This window comes from Phycodurus eques, chromosome 3 (genome assembly GCF_024500275.1).
Source record: "Phycodurus eques isolate BA_2022a chromosome 3, UOR_Pequ_1.1, whole genome shotgun sequence".
Taxonomy (NCBI): domain Eukaryota; kingdom Metazoa; phylum Chordata; class Actinopteri; order Syngnathiformes; family Syngnathidae; genus Phycodurus; species Phycodurus eques.
The window spans coordinates 26,658,627-26,672,970 of NC_084527.1; the positions used below are offsets into that span (position 1 = coordinate 26,658,627).

Consider the following 14,344-nt stretch of genomic DNA (forward strand, 5'->3'; position numbering starts at 1 on the left):
ACAGTTCACAGAGGTACAGTACTACCCTATTTCGCAGGCAAAGGCCTTTATTTACCAAAATGCAGAGTATAAAAACATTGTACAAAAGATTTTTGAACAATATTATAGCATATAGTTTTTCCACAAATAAATATTGATACTCAGTTGAAATAACATCTTATATAACACATCATATTACAGTGGGTACAGAAAGTATTCAGACCCCCTTAAATTTTTCAGTCTTTGTTATATTGGAACCATTTGCTAAAATCATTTATCATCATTTTTTTTTCCCTCATTAATGTACACACACCACCCCATATTTCACACCTGCATTTGGGGATCCTCCGCCATTCCTCCTTGCAGATCCTCTCCAGTTCTATCAGGTTGGATGGTGAACGTTGGTGGACAGCCATTTTCAGGTCTCTCCAGAGATGCTCAATTGGGTTTAAGTCAAACACCCCCACAGCATGATGCTGCCACTACCATGCTTCACTGTTGGGACTGTATTGCACAGCTGATGAGCAGTGCCTGGTTTTCTCCACATATAGCACTTAGAATTAAGGCCAACAATTTCTATCTTGGTCTCACCAGACCAGAGAATCTTATTTCTCACCATCTTGGAGTCCTTCAGGTTGTTTTTAGCAAACTCCATGCAGGCTTTCATGTGTCTTCCACTGAGGAGAGGCTTCCGTCGGGCCAATCTGCCATCAAGCCCCGACTGGTGGAGGGCTGCAGTGATGGTTGACTTTCTAGAACTTTCTCCCATCTCCCGACTGCATCTCTGGAGCTCAGCCACAGTGATCTTTGGGTTCTTCTTTACCTCTCTCACCAAGGCTCTTCTGCCCTGACTGCTCAGTTTGTCAAGACGGCCAGCTCTAGGAAGGGTTCTGATCGTCCCAAATGTCTTCCATTTAAGGATTATGGAGGCCACTTTGCTCTTAGGAACCTTAAGTGCTGCAGAATTTTTTTTTGTAACCTTTGCCAGATTTGCGCCTTGCCACAATTCTGTCTCTGAGCTCTTCAGGCAGTTCCTTTGACCTCATGATTCTCATTTGCTCTGATATGCACTCTAAGGTCTTATATAGACAGGTGTGTGGCTTTCCTAATCAAGTCCAATCAGTATAATCAAACACAGCTGGACTCCAATGAAGGTGAAGAACCATTTTAAGGATGATCAGAAGAAATGGACAGCACCCGAGTTAAATATGAGTGTCGCAGCAAAGGGTCTGATTACTTATGGCTGTGTGATATTTCAGTTTTTCTTTTGTAATAAATCTGCAAAAATGTCAACCAAAAATTTAACTTCAAGGATTTGGCTCCAATATATCAAAGACGGAAAAATTTAAGGGGGTCAGAATACTTTCCGTACCCACTGTATATCCACGATTGGTCGGCGAGTAGTTGAGGGTGTATAAAGGTCAGGTCTGTCTTGCTTTCTTTAGTTTTCTTTTCTGCAATTCTTTCCTCCTGAAATGTTAAACAGCCTTTGCTCCACGTAACCCCACACAGCAAACTCTACTGTAAATGTCAGCCTTCCAGATGCCATGTGCGCTCTGTGTGTTGTGGTTAACATGCCTACAGCAACACATAGTGCAATCAGTCATTGTAAACGTAAAGGCACTCATCTATTTGATATGATAGTTCTCTTGCAGGACGAGAAAATGTATCACAAGAAAGATTTCCTTATCATTTGAAAAGATCTATCTACTTAACAGCCCGCTCACAAAGGAGCCAACAAAAACTTCTCATCTGGGATCAGCAGCTAAGAAGAAACATCAACTCTAAAACAATAGCATTTCCTCAACGTTAAGTGGGAGTTTGGGGCTTTCGACTGAAGAACCGTTGAATGTCCCGTTGCAGTTCTTCATTTTGTCTCTGAGCTTCATCCCGGCTCCGCTCTGTGTTTTTTAGGCACGTTTCCAAGGCTGCCGCACGGCAACGCTCTGCCTCCAGAGTAGACTGAAGCTCAACGACAGTGGCCCTCAGCTCCTTCATCTCCTGCTGCATACTGCAAGCCAATGAAAATCAGTGGGTCAGATATAGCGGGTCCCCAAAAAAACACATTTGAATGCATATTTAGGTCCTAAAGCGTCTATAACTATGGCATGCAATACCCTTTGAAGGTTGTCGGCTTATTAATACATTTCTATCAGATAGATGGATTTTTTTCTAAAGGGCTTGTCCTCAATAGAGTCACGGGGCACATACACTGTTCACAAAAGTTAGGGACATTCAGTTTTCGAGTGAAATTGTGGGATGGACCGAAAATGAACTGTAATCTCTACAGGTGAACTTAATTTGACCTTCTCTTAACTTTTGAATGCACGTGTCCAACTGCTAAATCTATCAGTACTTTTGGCACAACAAGCTGTTCTCTTAGGAGCTTACCGGCGAAACGTACAAGTGTTTGATCCATGAGTTGACCAATACATTTCCAAGAATGTCCACATTGATTCCTTTCTATGACTCTTCCAGTCTCTCTTTCCTCCTGTTAAAACCTGTTGATCACGCTCTGTGGAAATGTATAGCTAGAGTCATGGATCAAACACCTGGTGTAAATGGTGCTGTGAGTAATGTTCTATGTATACTGGAAATAGATAAATAGTCATTCACACTCACATTAACACCTACGTGGAAGTTAGAGTTCAACGTGTATGTTTTTGGAATGAGGGTAAAGCAAGATTACCATGCAAACGCCACACAGGAGGAGGGCCTGAGCTGAGATTTGGACCCAGAACCTCTACACTGACTAACCACTAGCACACTGTGCTGCCTTTAGATAAAATAGCAATATTGATGAGACTAAAATACAAAGTCAGCCCTGACCTGTCAAGAGACTGCTTGCAATCTTTCTCCTGTTCAGTCCTGTTGTTGACCTCCTGACTTAAACCGAGATCAGCACCCTTTTGGGCCTGCGCAGACTGGGAGTAACTGTCGGTTTTTTGGGAGCTGGAAGTAGTGGAAGCCTTGTTAGCCGCTCCTTCTTGCACTCCGAACGCTTCCGCTCCCTCCTTGATGTTTGTCGGTGACCCTTTTAAAAAAGATCCTGAACTGTGGAGATCCAGGATCTTGAAGATGTCGTCTGACAACGTCCCACTCTTGTCTTCCACTTGCTCCTGGATGCGACTCCGGCGGTTGATGGTGCCAGCCTTTGCCGCCATCCCTGTGAGGGGGCAATTGAAGGTGGGCAGAGTTTGGGTGCGTTTGCGAGGGCTCCCGTACCAGTTGTCAGAAGATGAAACAGAATCTTGAAGAACATCTGGAGCGCTGCTGTTTCCTCTCAGGGAACCTGGACTGTCAATTTGATCCATCTTGGTTGACTCCGAAAAAGAACTCTCACCAATCTGCAACGGAAATATGAATAATGAAATGTTTTGTATGTGTTTCCTTTTAACTGGAAAGGTCCAGAAGTATTTCATTGCGCACTGTATTAAGTACAGCCAGAGGCGGCGGAACTTTTTACCCTATGTGTGTGATGTGTCCCTTTGCTGGGCCACAATACCCTTTTCCAGGACTGGAAAATTTTGATGGCTCCAATATATCAAAGACGGAAAAAGTTGAAATTACTACTGATTCTGCAGGTTCTGACCACATTAGATTGACACTGGCAGAGAGAAAAAAAGAGGCTGAAATCTGACTGGACAAAACAACTTACACGTACTGGAAGTAGTTCAGCCAAGAGAAACTCTTGGAAATAACATTTTTTGATTGACTGTTTTGAATAAGCTGACCGACCGACTGGTTAGCACATCTGCCGAATGTGAGTGTGAATGTTTGTTTGTTTGTATGTGCCCTGCGATTGGCTGGCAACCAGTTCAGGGTGTACCTCGCCTCCTGCCCAATGATAGCTGGGATAGGCTCCAGCACTAGTGAGGATAAGCGGTACAGAAAATGGATGAATGAATTCATGTTTTGAATAAATTATTACAATTTAATGGAACAAATATGAGTATATATGTTGTAAATGTCAGTGTTTTTAATAGACCGGCAGAGAAGGCCTTGCTGGCCCCTACTTGCCACCACTGATAGCTATGTACTGTATGTGATGAAGTTCAATTTGATATTTGATTTCATTTGAATTGAGTAATTTATTTTTGTAAAACGTGGAGAAAAAATATTGTATGAATTACATTGATTGGCCACAATAGTACGACTCCACTTGCACTATGTACTGAGATGCAAAACAAGAACTGGAGCAAGACAAATTCTGCCTTAAAAGCTAATGCTCACTTTTAAATGAGGTATGAAATAAACAATATGTTCATTATTTTGGTTGTAGTCTTCTTTCTTCTTGCATCAGACAATGATCGATGTCAACCGAAACTGAACATTACTCTACTGTCTTCTTGAAGCAGAATATTTGATACAGTTTATATGACTATTTACTGGCTTACTATTGAATGTATTTTTTTTTTTTTTTTTAATCAAATGTGTATTTAATGGGGCTGTCAAAATGTAAGCATTAATGCATATGATTAATCACCCCCCAAAAAATATCGCATGAAGTAACTCAGCTTAATCTTACAATTTATTTTAACCAGTGCAAAGCCTAGTGAGGAGACTGCGATTGGAGTGCCCGGTGGCAAATTTTGCTTTAAAAGTTTTCGATAAAACAAAGGTAATTTGCATACAGTGCAGCACTGAACTCTTTTTTTCATCGAAGCAAACGTTTAAAATACCATCGCAAAGCAAAATGGTGTATTCTGCGTTGTATAATTAGCGCCTGTGATTAATTGCGATGAATCAAAATACAAACGTGCGATTAATCTGATGAAAAAATGGATCTATTGACAGCCCTAGTATTTAAGCTAACGAGAAAGAGCTTGCAATATGTTCTACATAATATAATACAAAGTGTTATGGATTGCTGGAAATTGTGGCGTTTGTTTCTGTCCTTCTTATTTGTCAAGTATTGGGTTCACTTTTAAAACGAGCTCACGCTGCACCTGCATGAACCAGAGCATGCATTGAAAATAAAATATATTACTGTACCTCAGTAGACCCCCAGCCCACAAGGTTGCGAGGAGAGTTCTTCTGGTTCTCGGTCTTGCTGGAGGGAGGGGAGAGAGGCACGTCGTTGCAAAGGGGAAAGAAATCTTCGTGTTGTCGGATCATCACAGTCATCAAGCGCTGGATGGAAGGAGTTGCTGTTAAGAAAAGTAAACTCAATCATTAATGTTTCCTTTTTCTGATGAATTAAAATGAATATTGTTACACGTTGTCATATTTCTTCATTCATTTGAAGATTTGTATTGTTATTGTATTTGCAGAGGCGACTTCTTATAACCACCAATGGGAATCTAAGAGATTACAGGTGATATTGTTTTCCATAAAAGTTGTGTGAGCTCTCTAAACATATTACAACAGATTAGAAATGACAGCAAGCTTGGCATAGTCACGGTGCTGTCACATGTTATGAGCACATTAGAAACGGAAAATGAGTTTGGTTTCAAGCGGGTTTCCTCTGATTGAGTGACGTAGCTTTAAACGTCCAGGAACACACACATTTTCAACAAACCACTATGGCAAACAACAGAATGCGAGAACAGTGAGATCCAAAACAAAGATGAGGCAGCGTTCTGCCTTTACCACGATGATAAGGCTTAGTTTTCATCGTCTCTTCCCATGTTCGGAAAACGTGCACGTAATATGCATGTCTAAATTGCCCATAGCGAATTGTCTAGCTCTGTGTGTCAGTCCTGTGATTGGGTGGTGATCAGTCCAGTTTACGCGGTACCTTGGACCTTGGATAACTGGTATAGACAAGAGGATGAATGGAAATCTTGGTACCCTTCATCACTGAGATGGGGTCTTCTAACTGCGGTTTGAGCAGGTTGATTCCCATCACGGTGGCAAGGTTCTCCACGTTCATCTTGTTGGCTTTGGAGTTCAGCTGCACCTCAAACAAGAACCTATGGAGCCAACGGGTACACAATGGCAGTTGTTGTTTACATTGGTTTAATTGTGGTTGTAGTTTAAAGCATTTATACAGTTATTGGGCATACGTGTACATAGTTTTTATGTCACATCCCGCAATGCTTCAGCTCACCGGCAGACATAACTTAGGAGATTGTAGTTGATTTTAGGGAGGAGGGTGATCTGCTTGTCTAACCTTTCTTTACCCTGAAAGGACACATTTCGTCACAGAAGGACACACATGCTTGGAATTTCACACACAAGTGTACACAGTGTCAGCGCATATACTGTAGATGCGCAGACATGTTGGAGGTCAAACGTACTGCTTTATTGTCAGAGTCCAACATGTTGGTGCAGTCCAAAAAGTCTTGGTACTGAGTCCATGGCACCACAGGCTCTGGCAGCTCCCGCAAATACAGCTTGAGCAGTGACGCCACTGTGTGGACATCTGTGTCACTGTGGAAAATCAACGCACAAAACAACTTCACACCAACGACAATATGTACGCTTGCACAATCGAATTTAATCTAATGGCTGAAGCGCTGTATGAACCAAAATAATAATGCTTGGCTTGATTTATACTGTCAAATAAGTATGAATGCATTGTCTCCTTTAACTTTTAGCTGCAAATCTCATGTGATGGTTCAAAAATGTGGTGGTCAATGACTGTACGTTTACCATTCACTATGTTACGCTTAACCACCTAGACAGACTCAATGTTTTACTGATGTAAGCTGTACGGAAAAACAAAGCTGTTCAAATTGTGTAACACACGCTCGCATCCTCTTGCGTCTCCAGCCAGAACAGGATGTGGTATCATCTGCCCTTCAAGTTTCTCTACAGGTCTCCCATGTCTCTTAAACAAGAATTGTCAGTTTGATTTTGTCTTTCACCGCCTTCTTTGCAAAAAGTTTGGCAAGATTGATATGCGTAATGAGGAAATGAGCTCTCTCTTTAAAATGTGTCGAAGGAGTCCTTTGTGTGATTAACAAATCGCTGTGAATCGTTTATTCTCAACGCTCAACAAGTAATAATAACACAGATGCTGTACACAACTCACAAAAAGTTGGGGAATTCATTAATTCTGTGAGTAAATCCAATGAGTAACTGCACCCTTCCTGCCTTGTTATGCTAAACTTGAATCATTTTGGAGCTGATGACACACAAGGAGAACAGGAGCTATTCTGGCTTGCAGAAGAAGTAGGCCAAATTAAGCAGTCACTAGGAAGTACATGCTAGCATCTTACACATCTGATCAATCACCAGATTAGCATACATCAGAACTGACCAGGATGTCACTGTCGCACACAACCCACAGTCAGGGTTTCATGATAAAAATGCAACATTAGTCCTTACTACAGCAACATTACATGGCACAATGCACGCAGCTTCACAATTCACCATCGCTCCAGCGTCATTTAATCAAAGTGTGAATTGATTTATTTCAGCCACTAACAGTGAGATAAAGAGAGAATCAATACAAAATAACAAATTAGAATGACTGTGTTGATCATTTGCATATAGTTACGTCACTTTCTGTCATAGTACCACACACGTGCCGGGCCAAGTGTTGTGTCAGTTGACTGCTTTCAAACTTAGCATTTGGTGCCTCCGCTAATTTGTTTTATCACAGAAAACGGTCAATTACAATATTTTATTGTGAAATAACACAGTAAAATGGTGATTTCACAATAATATTATTGATATAGTACAACCCCAATTCCAATGAAGTTGGGACGTTGTGTTAAACATAAATAAGAACAGAATACAATGATTTGCAAACAATGTTCAACCTATATTAAATTGAATACACTACATATACAAGATATTTAATGTTCAAACTGGTAAACTTTATTGTTTTTAGCAAATAATCATCAATTTTATGGCTGCAACACGTTCCAAAAAAGCTGGGACAGGGTCATGTCTACCACTGTGTTACATCACCTTTTCTTTTAACAACATTCAATAAACGTTTGGGAAGTGAGGACACTAATTGTTGAATCTTTGTAGGTGGAATTCTTTCCCATTCTTGCTTGATGTACAGCTTCAGCTCTTCAACAGTCCGGGGTTGCCGTAATTGTATTTTACGCTTCATAATGCGCCACACATTTTCAACGGGAGACAGGTCTGGACTGCAGGCAGGCCAGTCTAGTACCCACACTCTCTTACTACAAAGCTACACTGTTGTAACACGTGCAGTATGTGGTTTGCCATTGTCTTCCTGAAATAAGCAGGGGCGTCCATGAAAAAGACGTTGCTTGGATGGCAGCATATGTTTCTCCAAAACCTGTATGTACCTTTCAGCATTAATGGTGCCTTCACAGATGTTAAGTTACCCATGCCATTGGCACTAACACAGCCCCATACCATCACAGATGCTGGCTTTTGAACTTTGCGTCCATAACAGTCCGGATGGTTCTTTTCCTCTTTGGCCCGCAGGACACAATGTCCACAATTTCCAAAAATAATTTGAAATGTGGACTTATCGGCCCACAGAACACTTTTCCACTTCGCATCAGTCCATTTTAGAGGAGCTCGGGCCCAGAGAAGCCAGCAGCGTTTCTGGGTGTTGTTGATAAATGGCTTTTGCTTTGCATAGTAGAGTTTCAAGTTGCACTTACGGATGTAGCGCCGAACTGTGTTTACTGACATTGGTTTTCTGAAGTGTTCCTGAGCCCATGTGGTGATGTTCTTTACACATTGATGTCTGTTTTTAATGCAGTGCCGCCTGAGGGATCGAAGGTCAAGGGCATTCAATGTTGGTTTTTGGCCTTGCCGCTTACATGCAGTGATTTCTCCAGATTCTCTGAACCTTTTGATGATATTATGGACCGTAGATGATGAAATCCCAAAATTCTTTGCAATTGTACGTTGAGGAACATTGTCCTTCAACTGTTCGACTATTTTCTCACACACTCGCCTCATCGTTGCTAGTGAATGACTAAGCAATTCAGGGAAGCTCCTTTTATACCCAATCATGGCACCCACCTGTTCCCAATTAGCCTGTTCACCTGTGGGATGTTCCAAACAGCTGTTTGATGAGCATTCCTCAACTTTCTCAGCCTTTGTTGCCACCTGTCCCAGCTTTTTTGGAACGTGTCGCAGCCATAAAATTCTAAGTTAATGATTATTTGCTAAAAACAATTAAGTTTATCAGTTTGAACATTAAATATCTTGTATTTGTAGTGTATTAAATTAAATATAGGTTGAACATGGTTTGCAAAACATTGTATTCTGTTTTTATTTATGTTTAACACAACCAACATCCAACTTCATTGGAATTGGGGTTTTACAACACAGTGGTAAATGTGTCCCTGTCTCACCTTTTTTGGAACATGTTGCGGGCATCAAACTCAAAATGAGTGAATATTGGCAACAAAAAAAAAAACATTAAAAAAAACATTATGGCTCATCAATTTTAACATCTTTGTCGTCTAATCAACTGTGAATCTAGGTTTAAAAGGATTTGCTAATTATTCTTTTTGTATTCACATACGTGTGTATGTGTATAGGTGTGTATATATGTATATATATATATATATATATATATATATATATGGGCTTTTTTTTTTTTTTTTTGCCACCTGTCCCAGCTTTTTTAGGGTTGAACATGGTTTGCAAATCATCGTATTTTGTTTTTATTTATGTTTAGCACAACGTCCCAACTCCATTGGAATTGGGGTTGTACTTTACTGTGAGATAATACGCTAAAACAGTGAGTTCACAAACCAAATCTCAATACAGTGTCATCAAATATTGTGAAAGCCTGGTAACATTTTACAGTGCAGTCCAGGATGTGGCCTACTTCTTGCACAAAGTCAGCTAGGATAGGCTCCAGCGCACCCATGACCCGAATGAGTACAACTGCTATTGAAACCCCGTGGATGTTTGGAGATATTGTAGTCAAACAGAAGAAGTGTGCATATGACCTGGGGAAGGACGGCCTCTCTCCTGCGTCGAAGGCATCTCTGAATTGTTTGACAGTGTTGTCCTGACCAGGGAGACGGAAGATGCCCTCCTCATTTAGACCGTGTTCCCTGATATATTCCACACACGTTTGGACCAGGATGGGCACCATCTGGGGCCCAAAACGTTGCTCATACATCACTGTGTCCCTGAGACTTTTTCCAAACACTACAGGGACACAGAAGACATTTAACATCTTGGACCAATAATCTTTCTCTCTCTGAAGAAGATATTTTGACATATTTCATCATTGCCCTTTTGAAACTAAAATAAATATATATAACATGCACATAATAACATCAGTTTGGACAACAACAACAAAATATTGTTTACAACTATACTTTGTGAGGTCAAGGAAAAGAAACTATGAACTACAAGAATAATGACGTGAAATAACTGTCACTTGTTTAATTTATTGCTGAAGCAAAGTGTTATCTTCAGTACCAATTGGAATTAGTGGATTTCCATGTCCGTTTTTATTTACAGGGCTGTTTCGGTTAATTGCATGTTACCGAACCTCCACTCGGAACACCGATGACTCTGCGCAGAGTGCGGACCCACTCATCCATATCAGTTTGGGAGTTGGCCATGAACACGTGAGGGCATCGCTCCTTGTCCCCACTGGTACCTGTTGGAAATAAAAGCTGAATGTTCAGAACGAGAGCAAGGGAAAATAATAGATATAGCTGTCCATCACTCTGGCTGGAGTTAGTTACGCAACCCTTTTATACCGCATAGTGTGTATTATATCATATTTGGAAGGAAATTAAAGGTCACCTCATGGAAATGTGTGTGTATATAGGTGAAGGTATTTATAATTACCTAGTATTTCGTCAATCTTTTTACCTGGTATGATTTCAAAGATGTACTTCCCAGGCTCATCTGAGTTTAAGGGGAGTTCATTGACCTTACTGAACTGAAGTTGGATAAAGCCCTAAAAATAATAAAAAGAATAAATACATAAAAGAAATGCTGTGAAAACAGGAGCATGGACAAGCACACATCGAACGCACTGAAACAGTGATGAATATTTTAGAGATGCTCAATGTATTGCAGTAGTTCTACTCCAAAAAATGAAATTCATATATCACACAAATTCATTAAGCACATTCAGAAAGAAATTCCTACATAATTTCTGCATCATAAGCTCACTTTGATTGTTACATATGAGTATTAAAATATCTGAAGATGGTGAATTTTAGGTTTTTGCTTCCTTCTCAGCTATAATCGTCAAAATGACCCCCAAAAAAGTGCTGAAATATTTAACATGCGCGAAGTGCTTTAATGTGATATGCTGTATGAGTTTCACTTTCCAAATTGAACAAGTGAAATGAGGTTTTCCGTGATATTCTAATTTATTCAAATTGTTGGTGATTCTTTTAAAAACAAATGTTTGATTCTCATAATCTACAGCCATTTTTGTATTTTATTTTTAGGGTTAGAGTCAAAATAAAGCATCATTTCTTACCAGGATGGCCGTTTCACGGTCATCTTTGTGGTAGGTCAGAGTGCTTCCCCTCAGCACAAAGTAGCGCTGGTGCCAGTTCTTCACTAAAGACCTTTGTTGTTTCTTGAGCCAGCCGGTCTTCAAAGGCCTCTCCATGGAGCGTCGTGAGCCCGCAGTCGAACCTGGGCTTCCCTCACCAGATAGTATGCTCTTAGCGCGCGCTAAAACACGGGAAAACAGATTGTCAAGAGGAACAATTCCCGCAAGACAGAAAAGTAACAGAAACATCTGCAGTGCTTGACTGCTGCAGGGCTCTTCCTCTTTTTGCTATGAATATTCACCAGCCGTTAAGAGTGAAGAGGCTTATTTCTGCTCTATGTTTATACTTTTAGGGTGGATAGAAACTGTTTCTTTTTGCCAGCCAACTTCCTATTGTGCCCGCCTGCACTTGGCTGTTATTGTTTTGCAGCAATATTATTGCAGTCGGACAATACACAAGACGGGTCTGCGATTAAGTGTTATGTCGTAGCAAAAAGCAAAACTATATGACACCCATTGTGTCCCAGTTTCAAGCGTTCTTGGTGTGACGAAAGAAATGAGCTTCGAGGTGTACGTGTCGTGATGTAGACACAGCAGGACAGCAGAGATGGTGGGAACCCATCCAGGCCCAGCTACTCACTTCTTCAATTCACAGTGTCTTTTGACTCAAAGATAGAGAGGAAGAGAAGAAGTAGCACCTCGCCGGTGTAAACAGGAAGTTGCCGCATCATTGCCTGAGGCCTCCACCTGCAAGCTTCAATACATTTTCTCGTTTTTCAAAAGCATCACCCTCCTTTGATTAGAGACAACACACACACACAGTCACACCAAAAACTGACATTCGTACTTAAGTCAACTGCCACAGCCCTTCAAATATGCATTTTTTAATTTGTATTTACTGTTTTTTCATTACAATGCAGCCCTGTGGGGGGCACAAGCCCGTGCAAACTGTCGGCCGGTCCCGAGCCCGGATAAATGCAGAGGGTTGCGTCAGGAAGGGCATCGGGCTTAAAACTTTGCCAAACAAATATGAGCCTTCATCCAAAGAGCTCGTTAAAAAAATAATATTCAATACTTGCCGCTTTATTGGTATGTTCTTATGCAGATGCTCACATTAAGGCACCGGAGCGTAATGTAAAATACTCTACGGTTTAACGTGGGACAATGCTCAGGTAGGTAGGCAACATCCTCAATGCAGCAAAATGCATTTTCCACACATACGAGGTACCGTTATAGCAAATGAAACACGGTCTGCAACATAGGCCTCCTGTATATTAGGGCTGCACGATACTGGGGAAAAAATGACATTGCGAATATTTTTTTAAACCTGCGATATATATTGCAATGTGAAATAATACAGCATCAGTGTTGGGAACGTTCATTTTCTACGTGAACTGGCTGAAAGTTCAATTTATCATTCCAAAAATGAACTCGTTCAGTTCATAATTCATAATTGAACATTTTGAACGAACATTATTATAATTTTTTTTCCAATATTGGCTATTACCCTCAAAATACTGCCATTTCATTTCCCCATTGTTGCCACCCTTTCAGTCCACACTAGTAGCCAGCTGCAGCTTTCACCCTCCAATGTCAAAAACATGAGGAAAAACTTGTTGCTTGAATGGTGTTTTTCAAAATGGGGAATTAAAACGGAAACAGGACTTTTGGCCTTAATGTGAAAAGAAAAATACGCAACACAGTATGGCAGGAACGATGATGAAAGGACATTGATAACTTTGCATTCCTCGCAGCTCTGGCTGACTATATTAACAAAATAATTGATTTGTTACATTACAAAACAAAACAAATTCCATATTATCACAGTGGGATCGCACAGTTTTACCTCAAGCATTCAAATAATAATAATTTTCCCAGTAATGCATTTTTGCACTTATGTACTGTATTACAAAAGAACATATTCCGTTTTATTTGCGCAGTGTCCCTGAACGCACCTCGCGCACTCAAGCTGCCCGCAGCTGCCCGAAAATGTTCCGTGTGCTGTTTGAAGCGTTACAATTTACCGGAACATGCAAGGTGCTAATTTTATTAGCATGTCCGAATAGGTCCCTCTACCGGTCACTTTTAATATTACACGATATATTACAGTACATCAGCATTATTACGCAAAAACAAAATATCGTGCAGCCCTCGCCTATATATATTTAAAAAAAAAAACGCATCCGAATCTTAAAGATCCCCGTATTGACTTCTCAAAGAAGCAAGACCCTCGCATCTCCCACGAGGTCCGACAAATAGTTGGACAGAATCACAACTTGCTGTGATTGCGCTGAATTGAAATTCCCCTTCAGTCCGAGTCAGCACTCAAATGTCACAGCACGCGTGCGAACCTCCTTCATCACAATGCTGCGAACATGCCTGAGGGGGGGACGAGGCGTTCTTGCAAGGGAGCGCAACTAAGGCAATTGAGGATTATCATACAAATACACGACGTCGTACTTCAACGTGTGAAAAATAAATATTCATACAGCAAAGGTCATTACCGACATTTAGAGCTATGACTACAATTGTATTGCATTTGAGCAACGTCCACATCGGCTAAAGTACACTTTTTACACATCACGTTGGATGGTAGATAAGAGTTTTAGTGTGGGCAAATTTTCCAATGCTAATGAAGTGTTGTCTGTCCTGCTGTCCGCGAAGGCAGCACGGCTTACCGATGCGAGCCGTCTCAAGTTTGAAAGTGCTGAAATCCCAGTTGCGAGGTAGTTTCAAAGACATACTGTAGTCGTCAATGTACAGCGCAGGTCACTGCTTCATTTTACACGCACGCGCACACGCGCACGCGCTCACACACATACAAGGCAGATATCGCAAACCACACTTCCTGCTTCCTGTGTGTTCATCTTTGCCTTTTGTTTCCCCCCTCTCTCAACATTTCAAACGCACGTTTCATCATAGTCCTGTGCTGCCATGTTCAGACTTGTTTTGTATATCTTTCGAGACGATTCAATTCCATTAATGCTGTATAAT

General features: G+C 40.9%; 1 protein-coding gene across 6 annotated transcripts; it reads right to left on the reverse strand.

Moving 5' to 3' along the window:
* Positions 1 to 29: 29 nt before the first annotated feature.
* arhgap25 (Rho GTPase activating protein 25) lies at positions 30 to 14,275 on the reverse strand. 6 transcript variants are annotated; one of them, XM_061672922.1, is made up of 11 exons: positions 14,029 to 14,275; positions 11,333 to 11,532; positions 10,687 to 10,798; positions 10,382 to 10,492; positions 9,828 to 10,032; positions 6,222 to 6,354; positions 6,032 to 6,105; positions 5,773 to 5,894; positions 4,975 to 5,129; positions 2,809 to 3,326; positions 30 to 1,990 (listed from the first exon to the last, which is right to left on the reverse strand). In XM_061672922.1, the coding sequence occupies exons 1-11, from the start codon at positions 14,090 to 14,092 to the stop codon at positions 1,789 to 1,791; spliced, it is 1,896 nt and encodes a 631-aa protein (XP_061528906.1). In that variant the 5' UTR covers positions 14,093 to 14,275; the 3' UTR covers positions 30 to 1,788. The 6 variants fall into 6 exon arrangements, with proteins under 6 accessions (XP_061528906.1, XP_061528908.1, XP_061528910.1 ...); XM_061672924.1 differs by having other exon boundaries at positions 10,711 to 10,798; positions 14,029 to 14,273; XM_061672926.1 differs by lacking the exon at positions 14,029 to 14,275 and adding an exon at positions 11,991 to 13,529.
* Between the last annotated feature and the right edge of the window lie 69 nt (positions 14,276 to 14,344).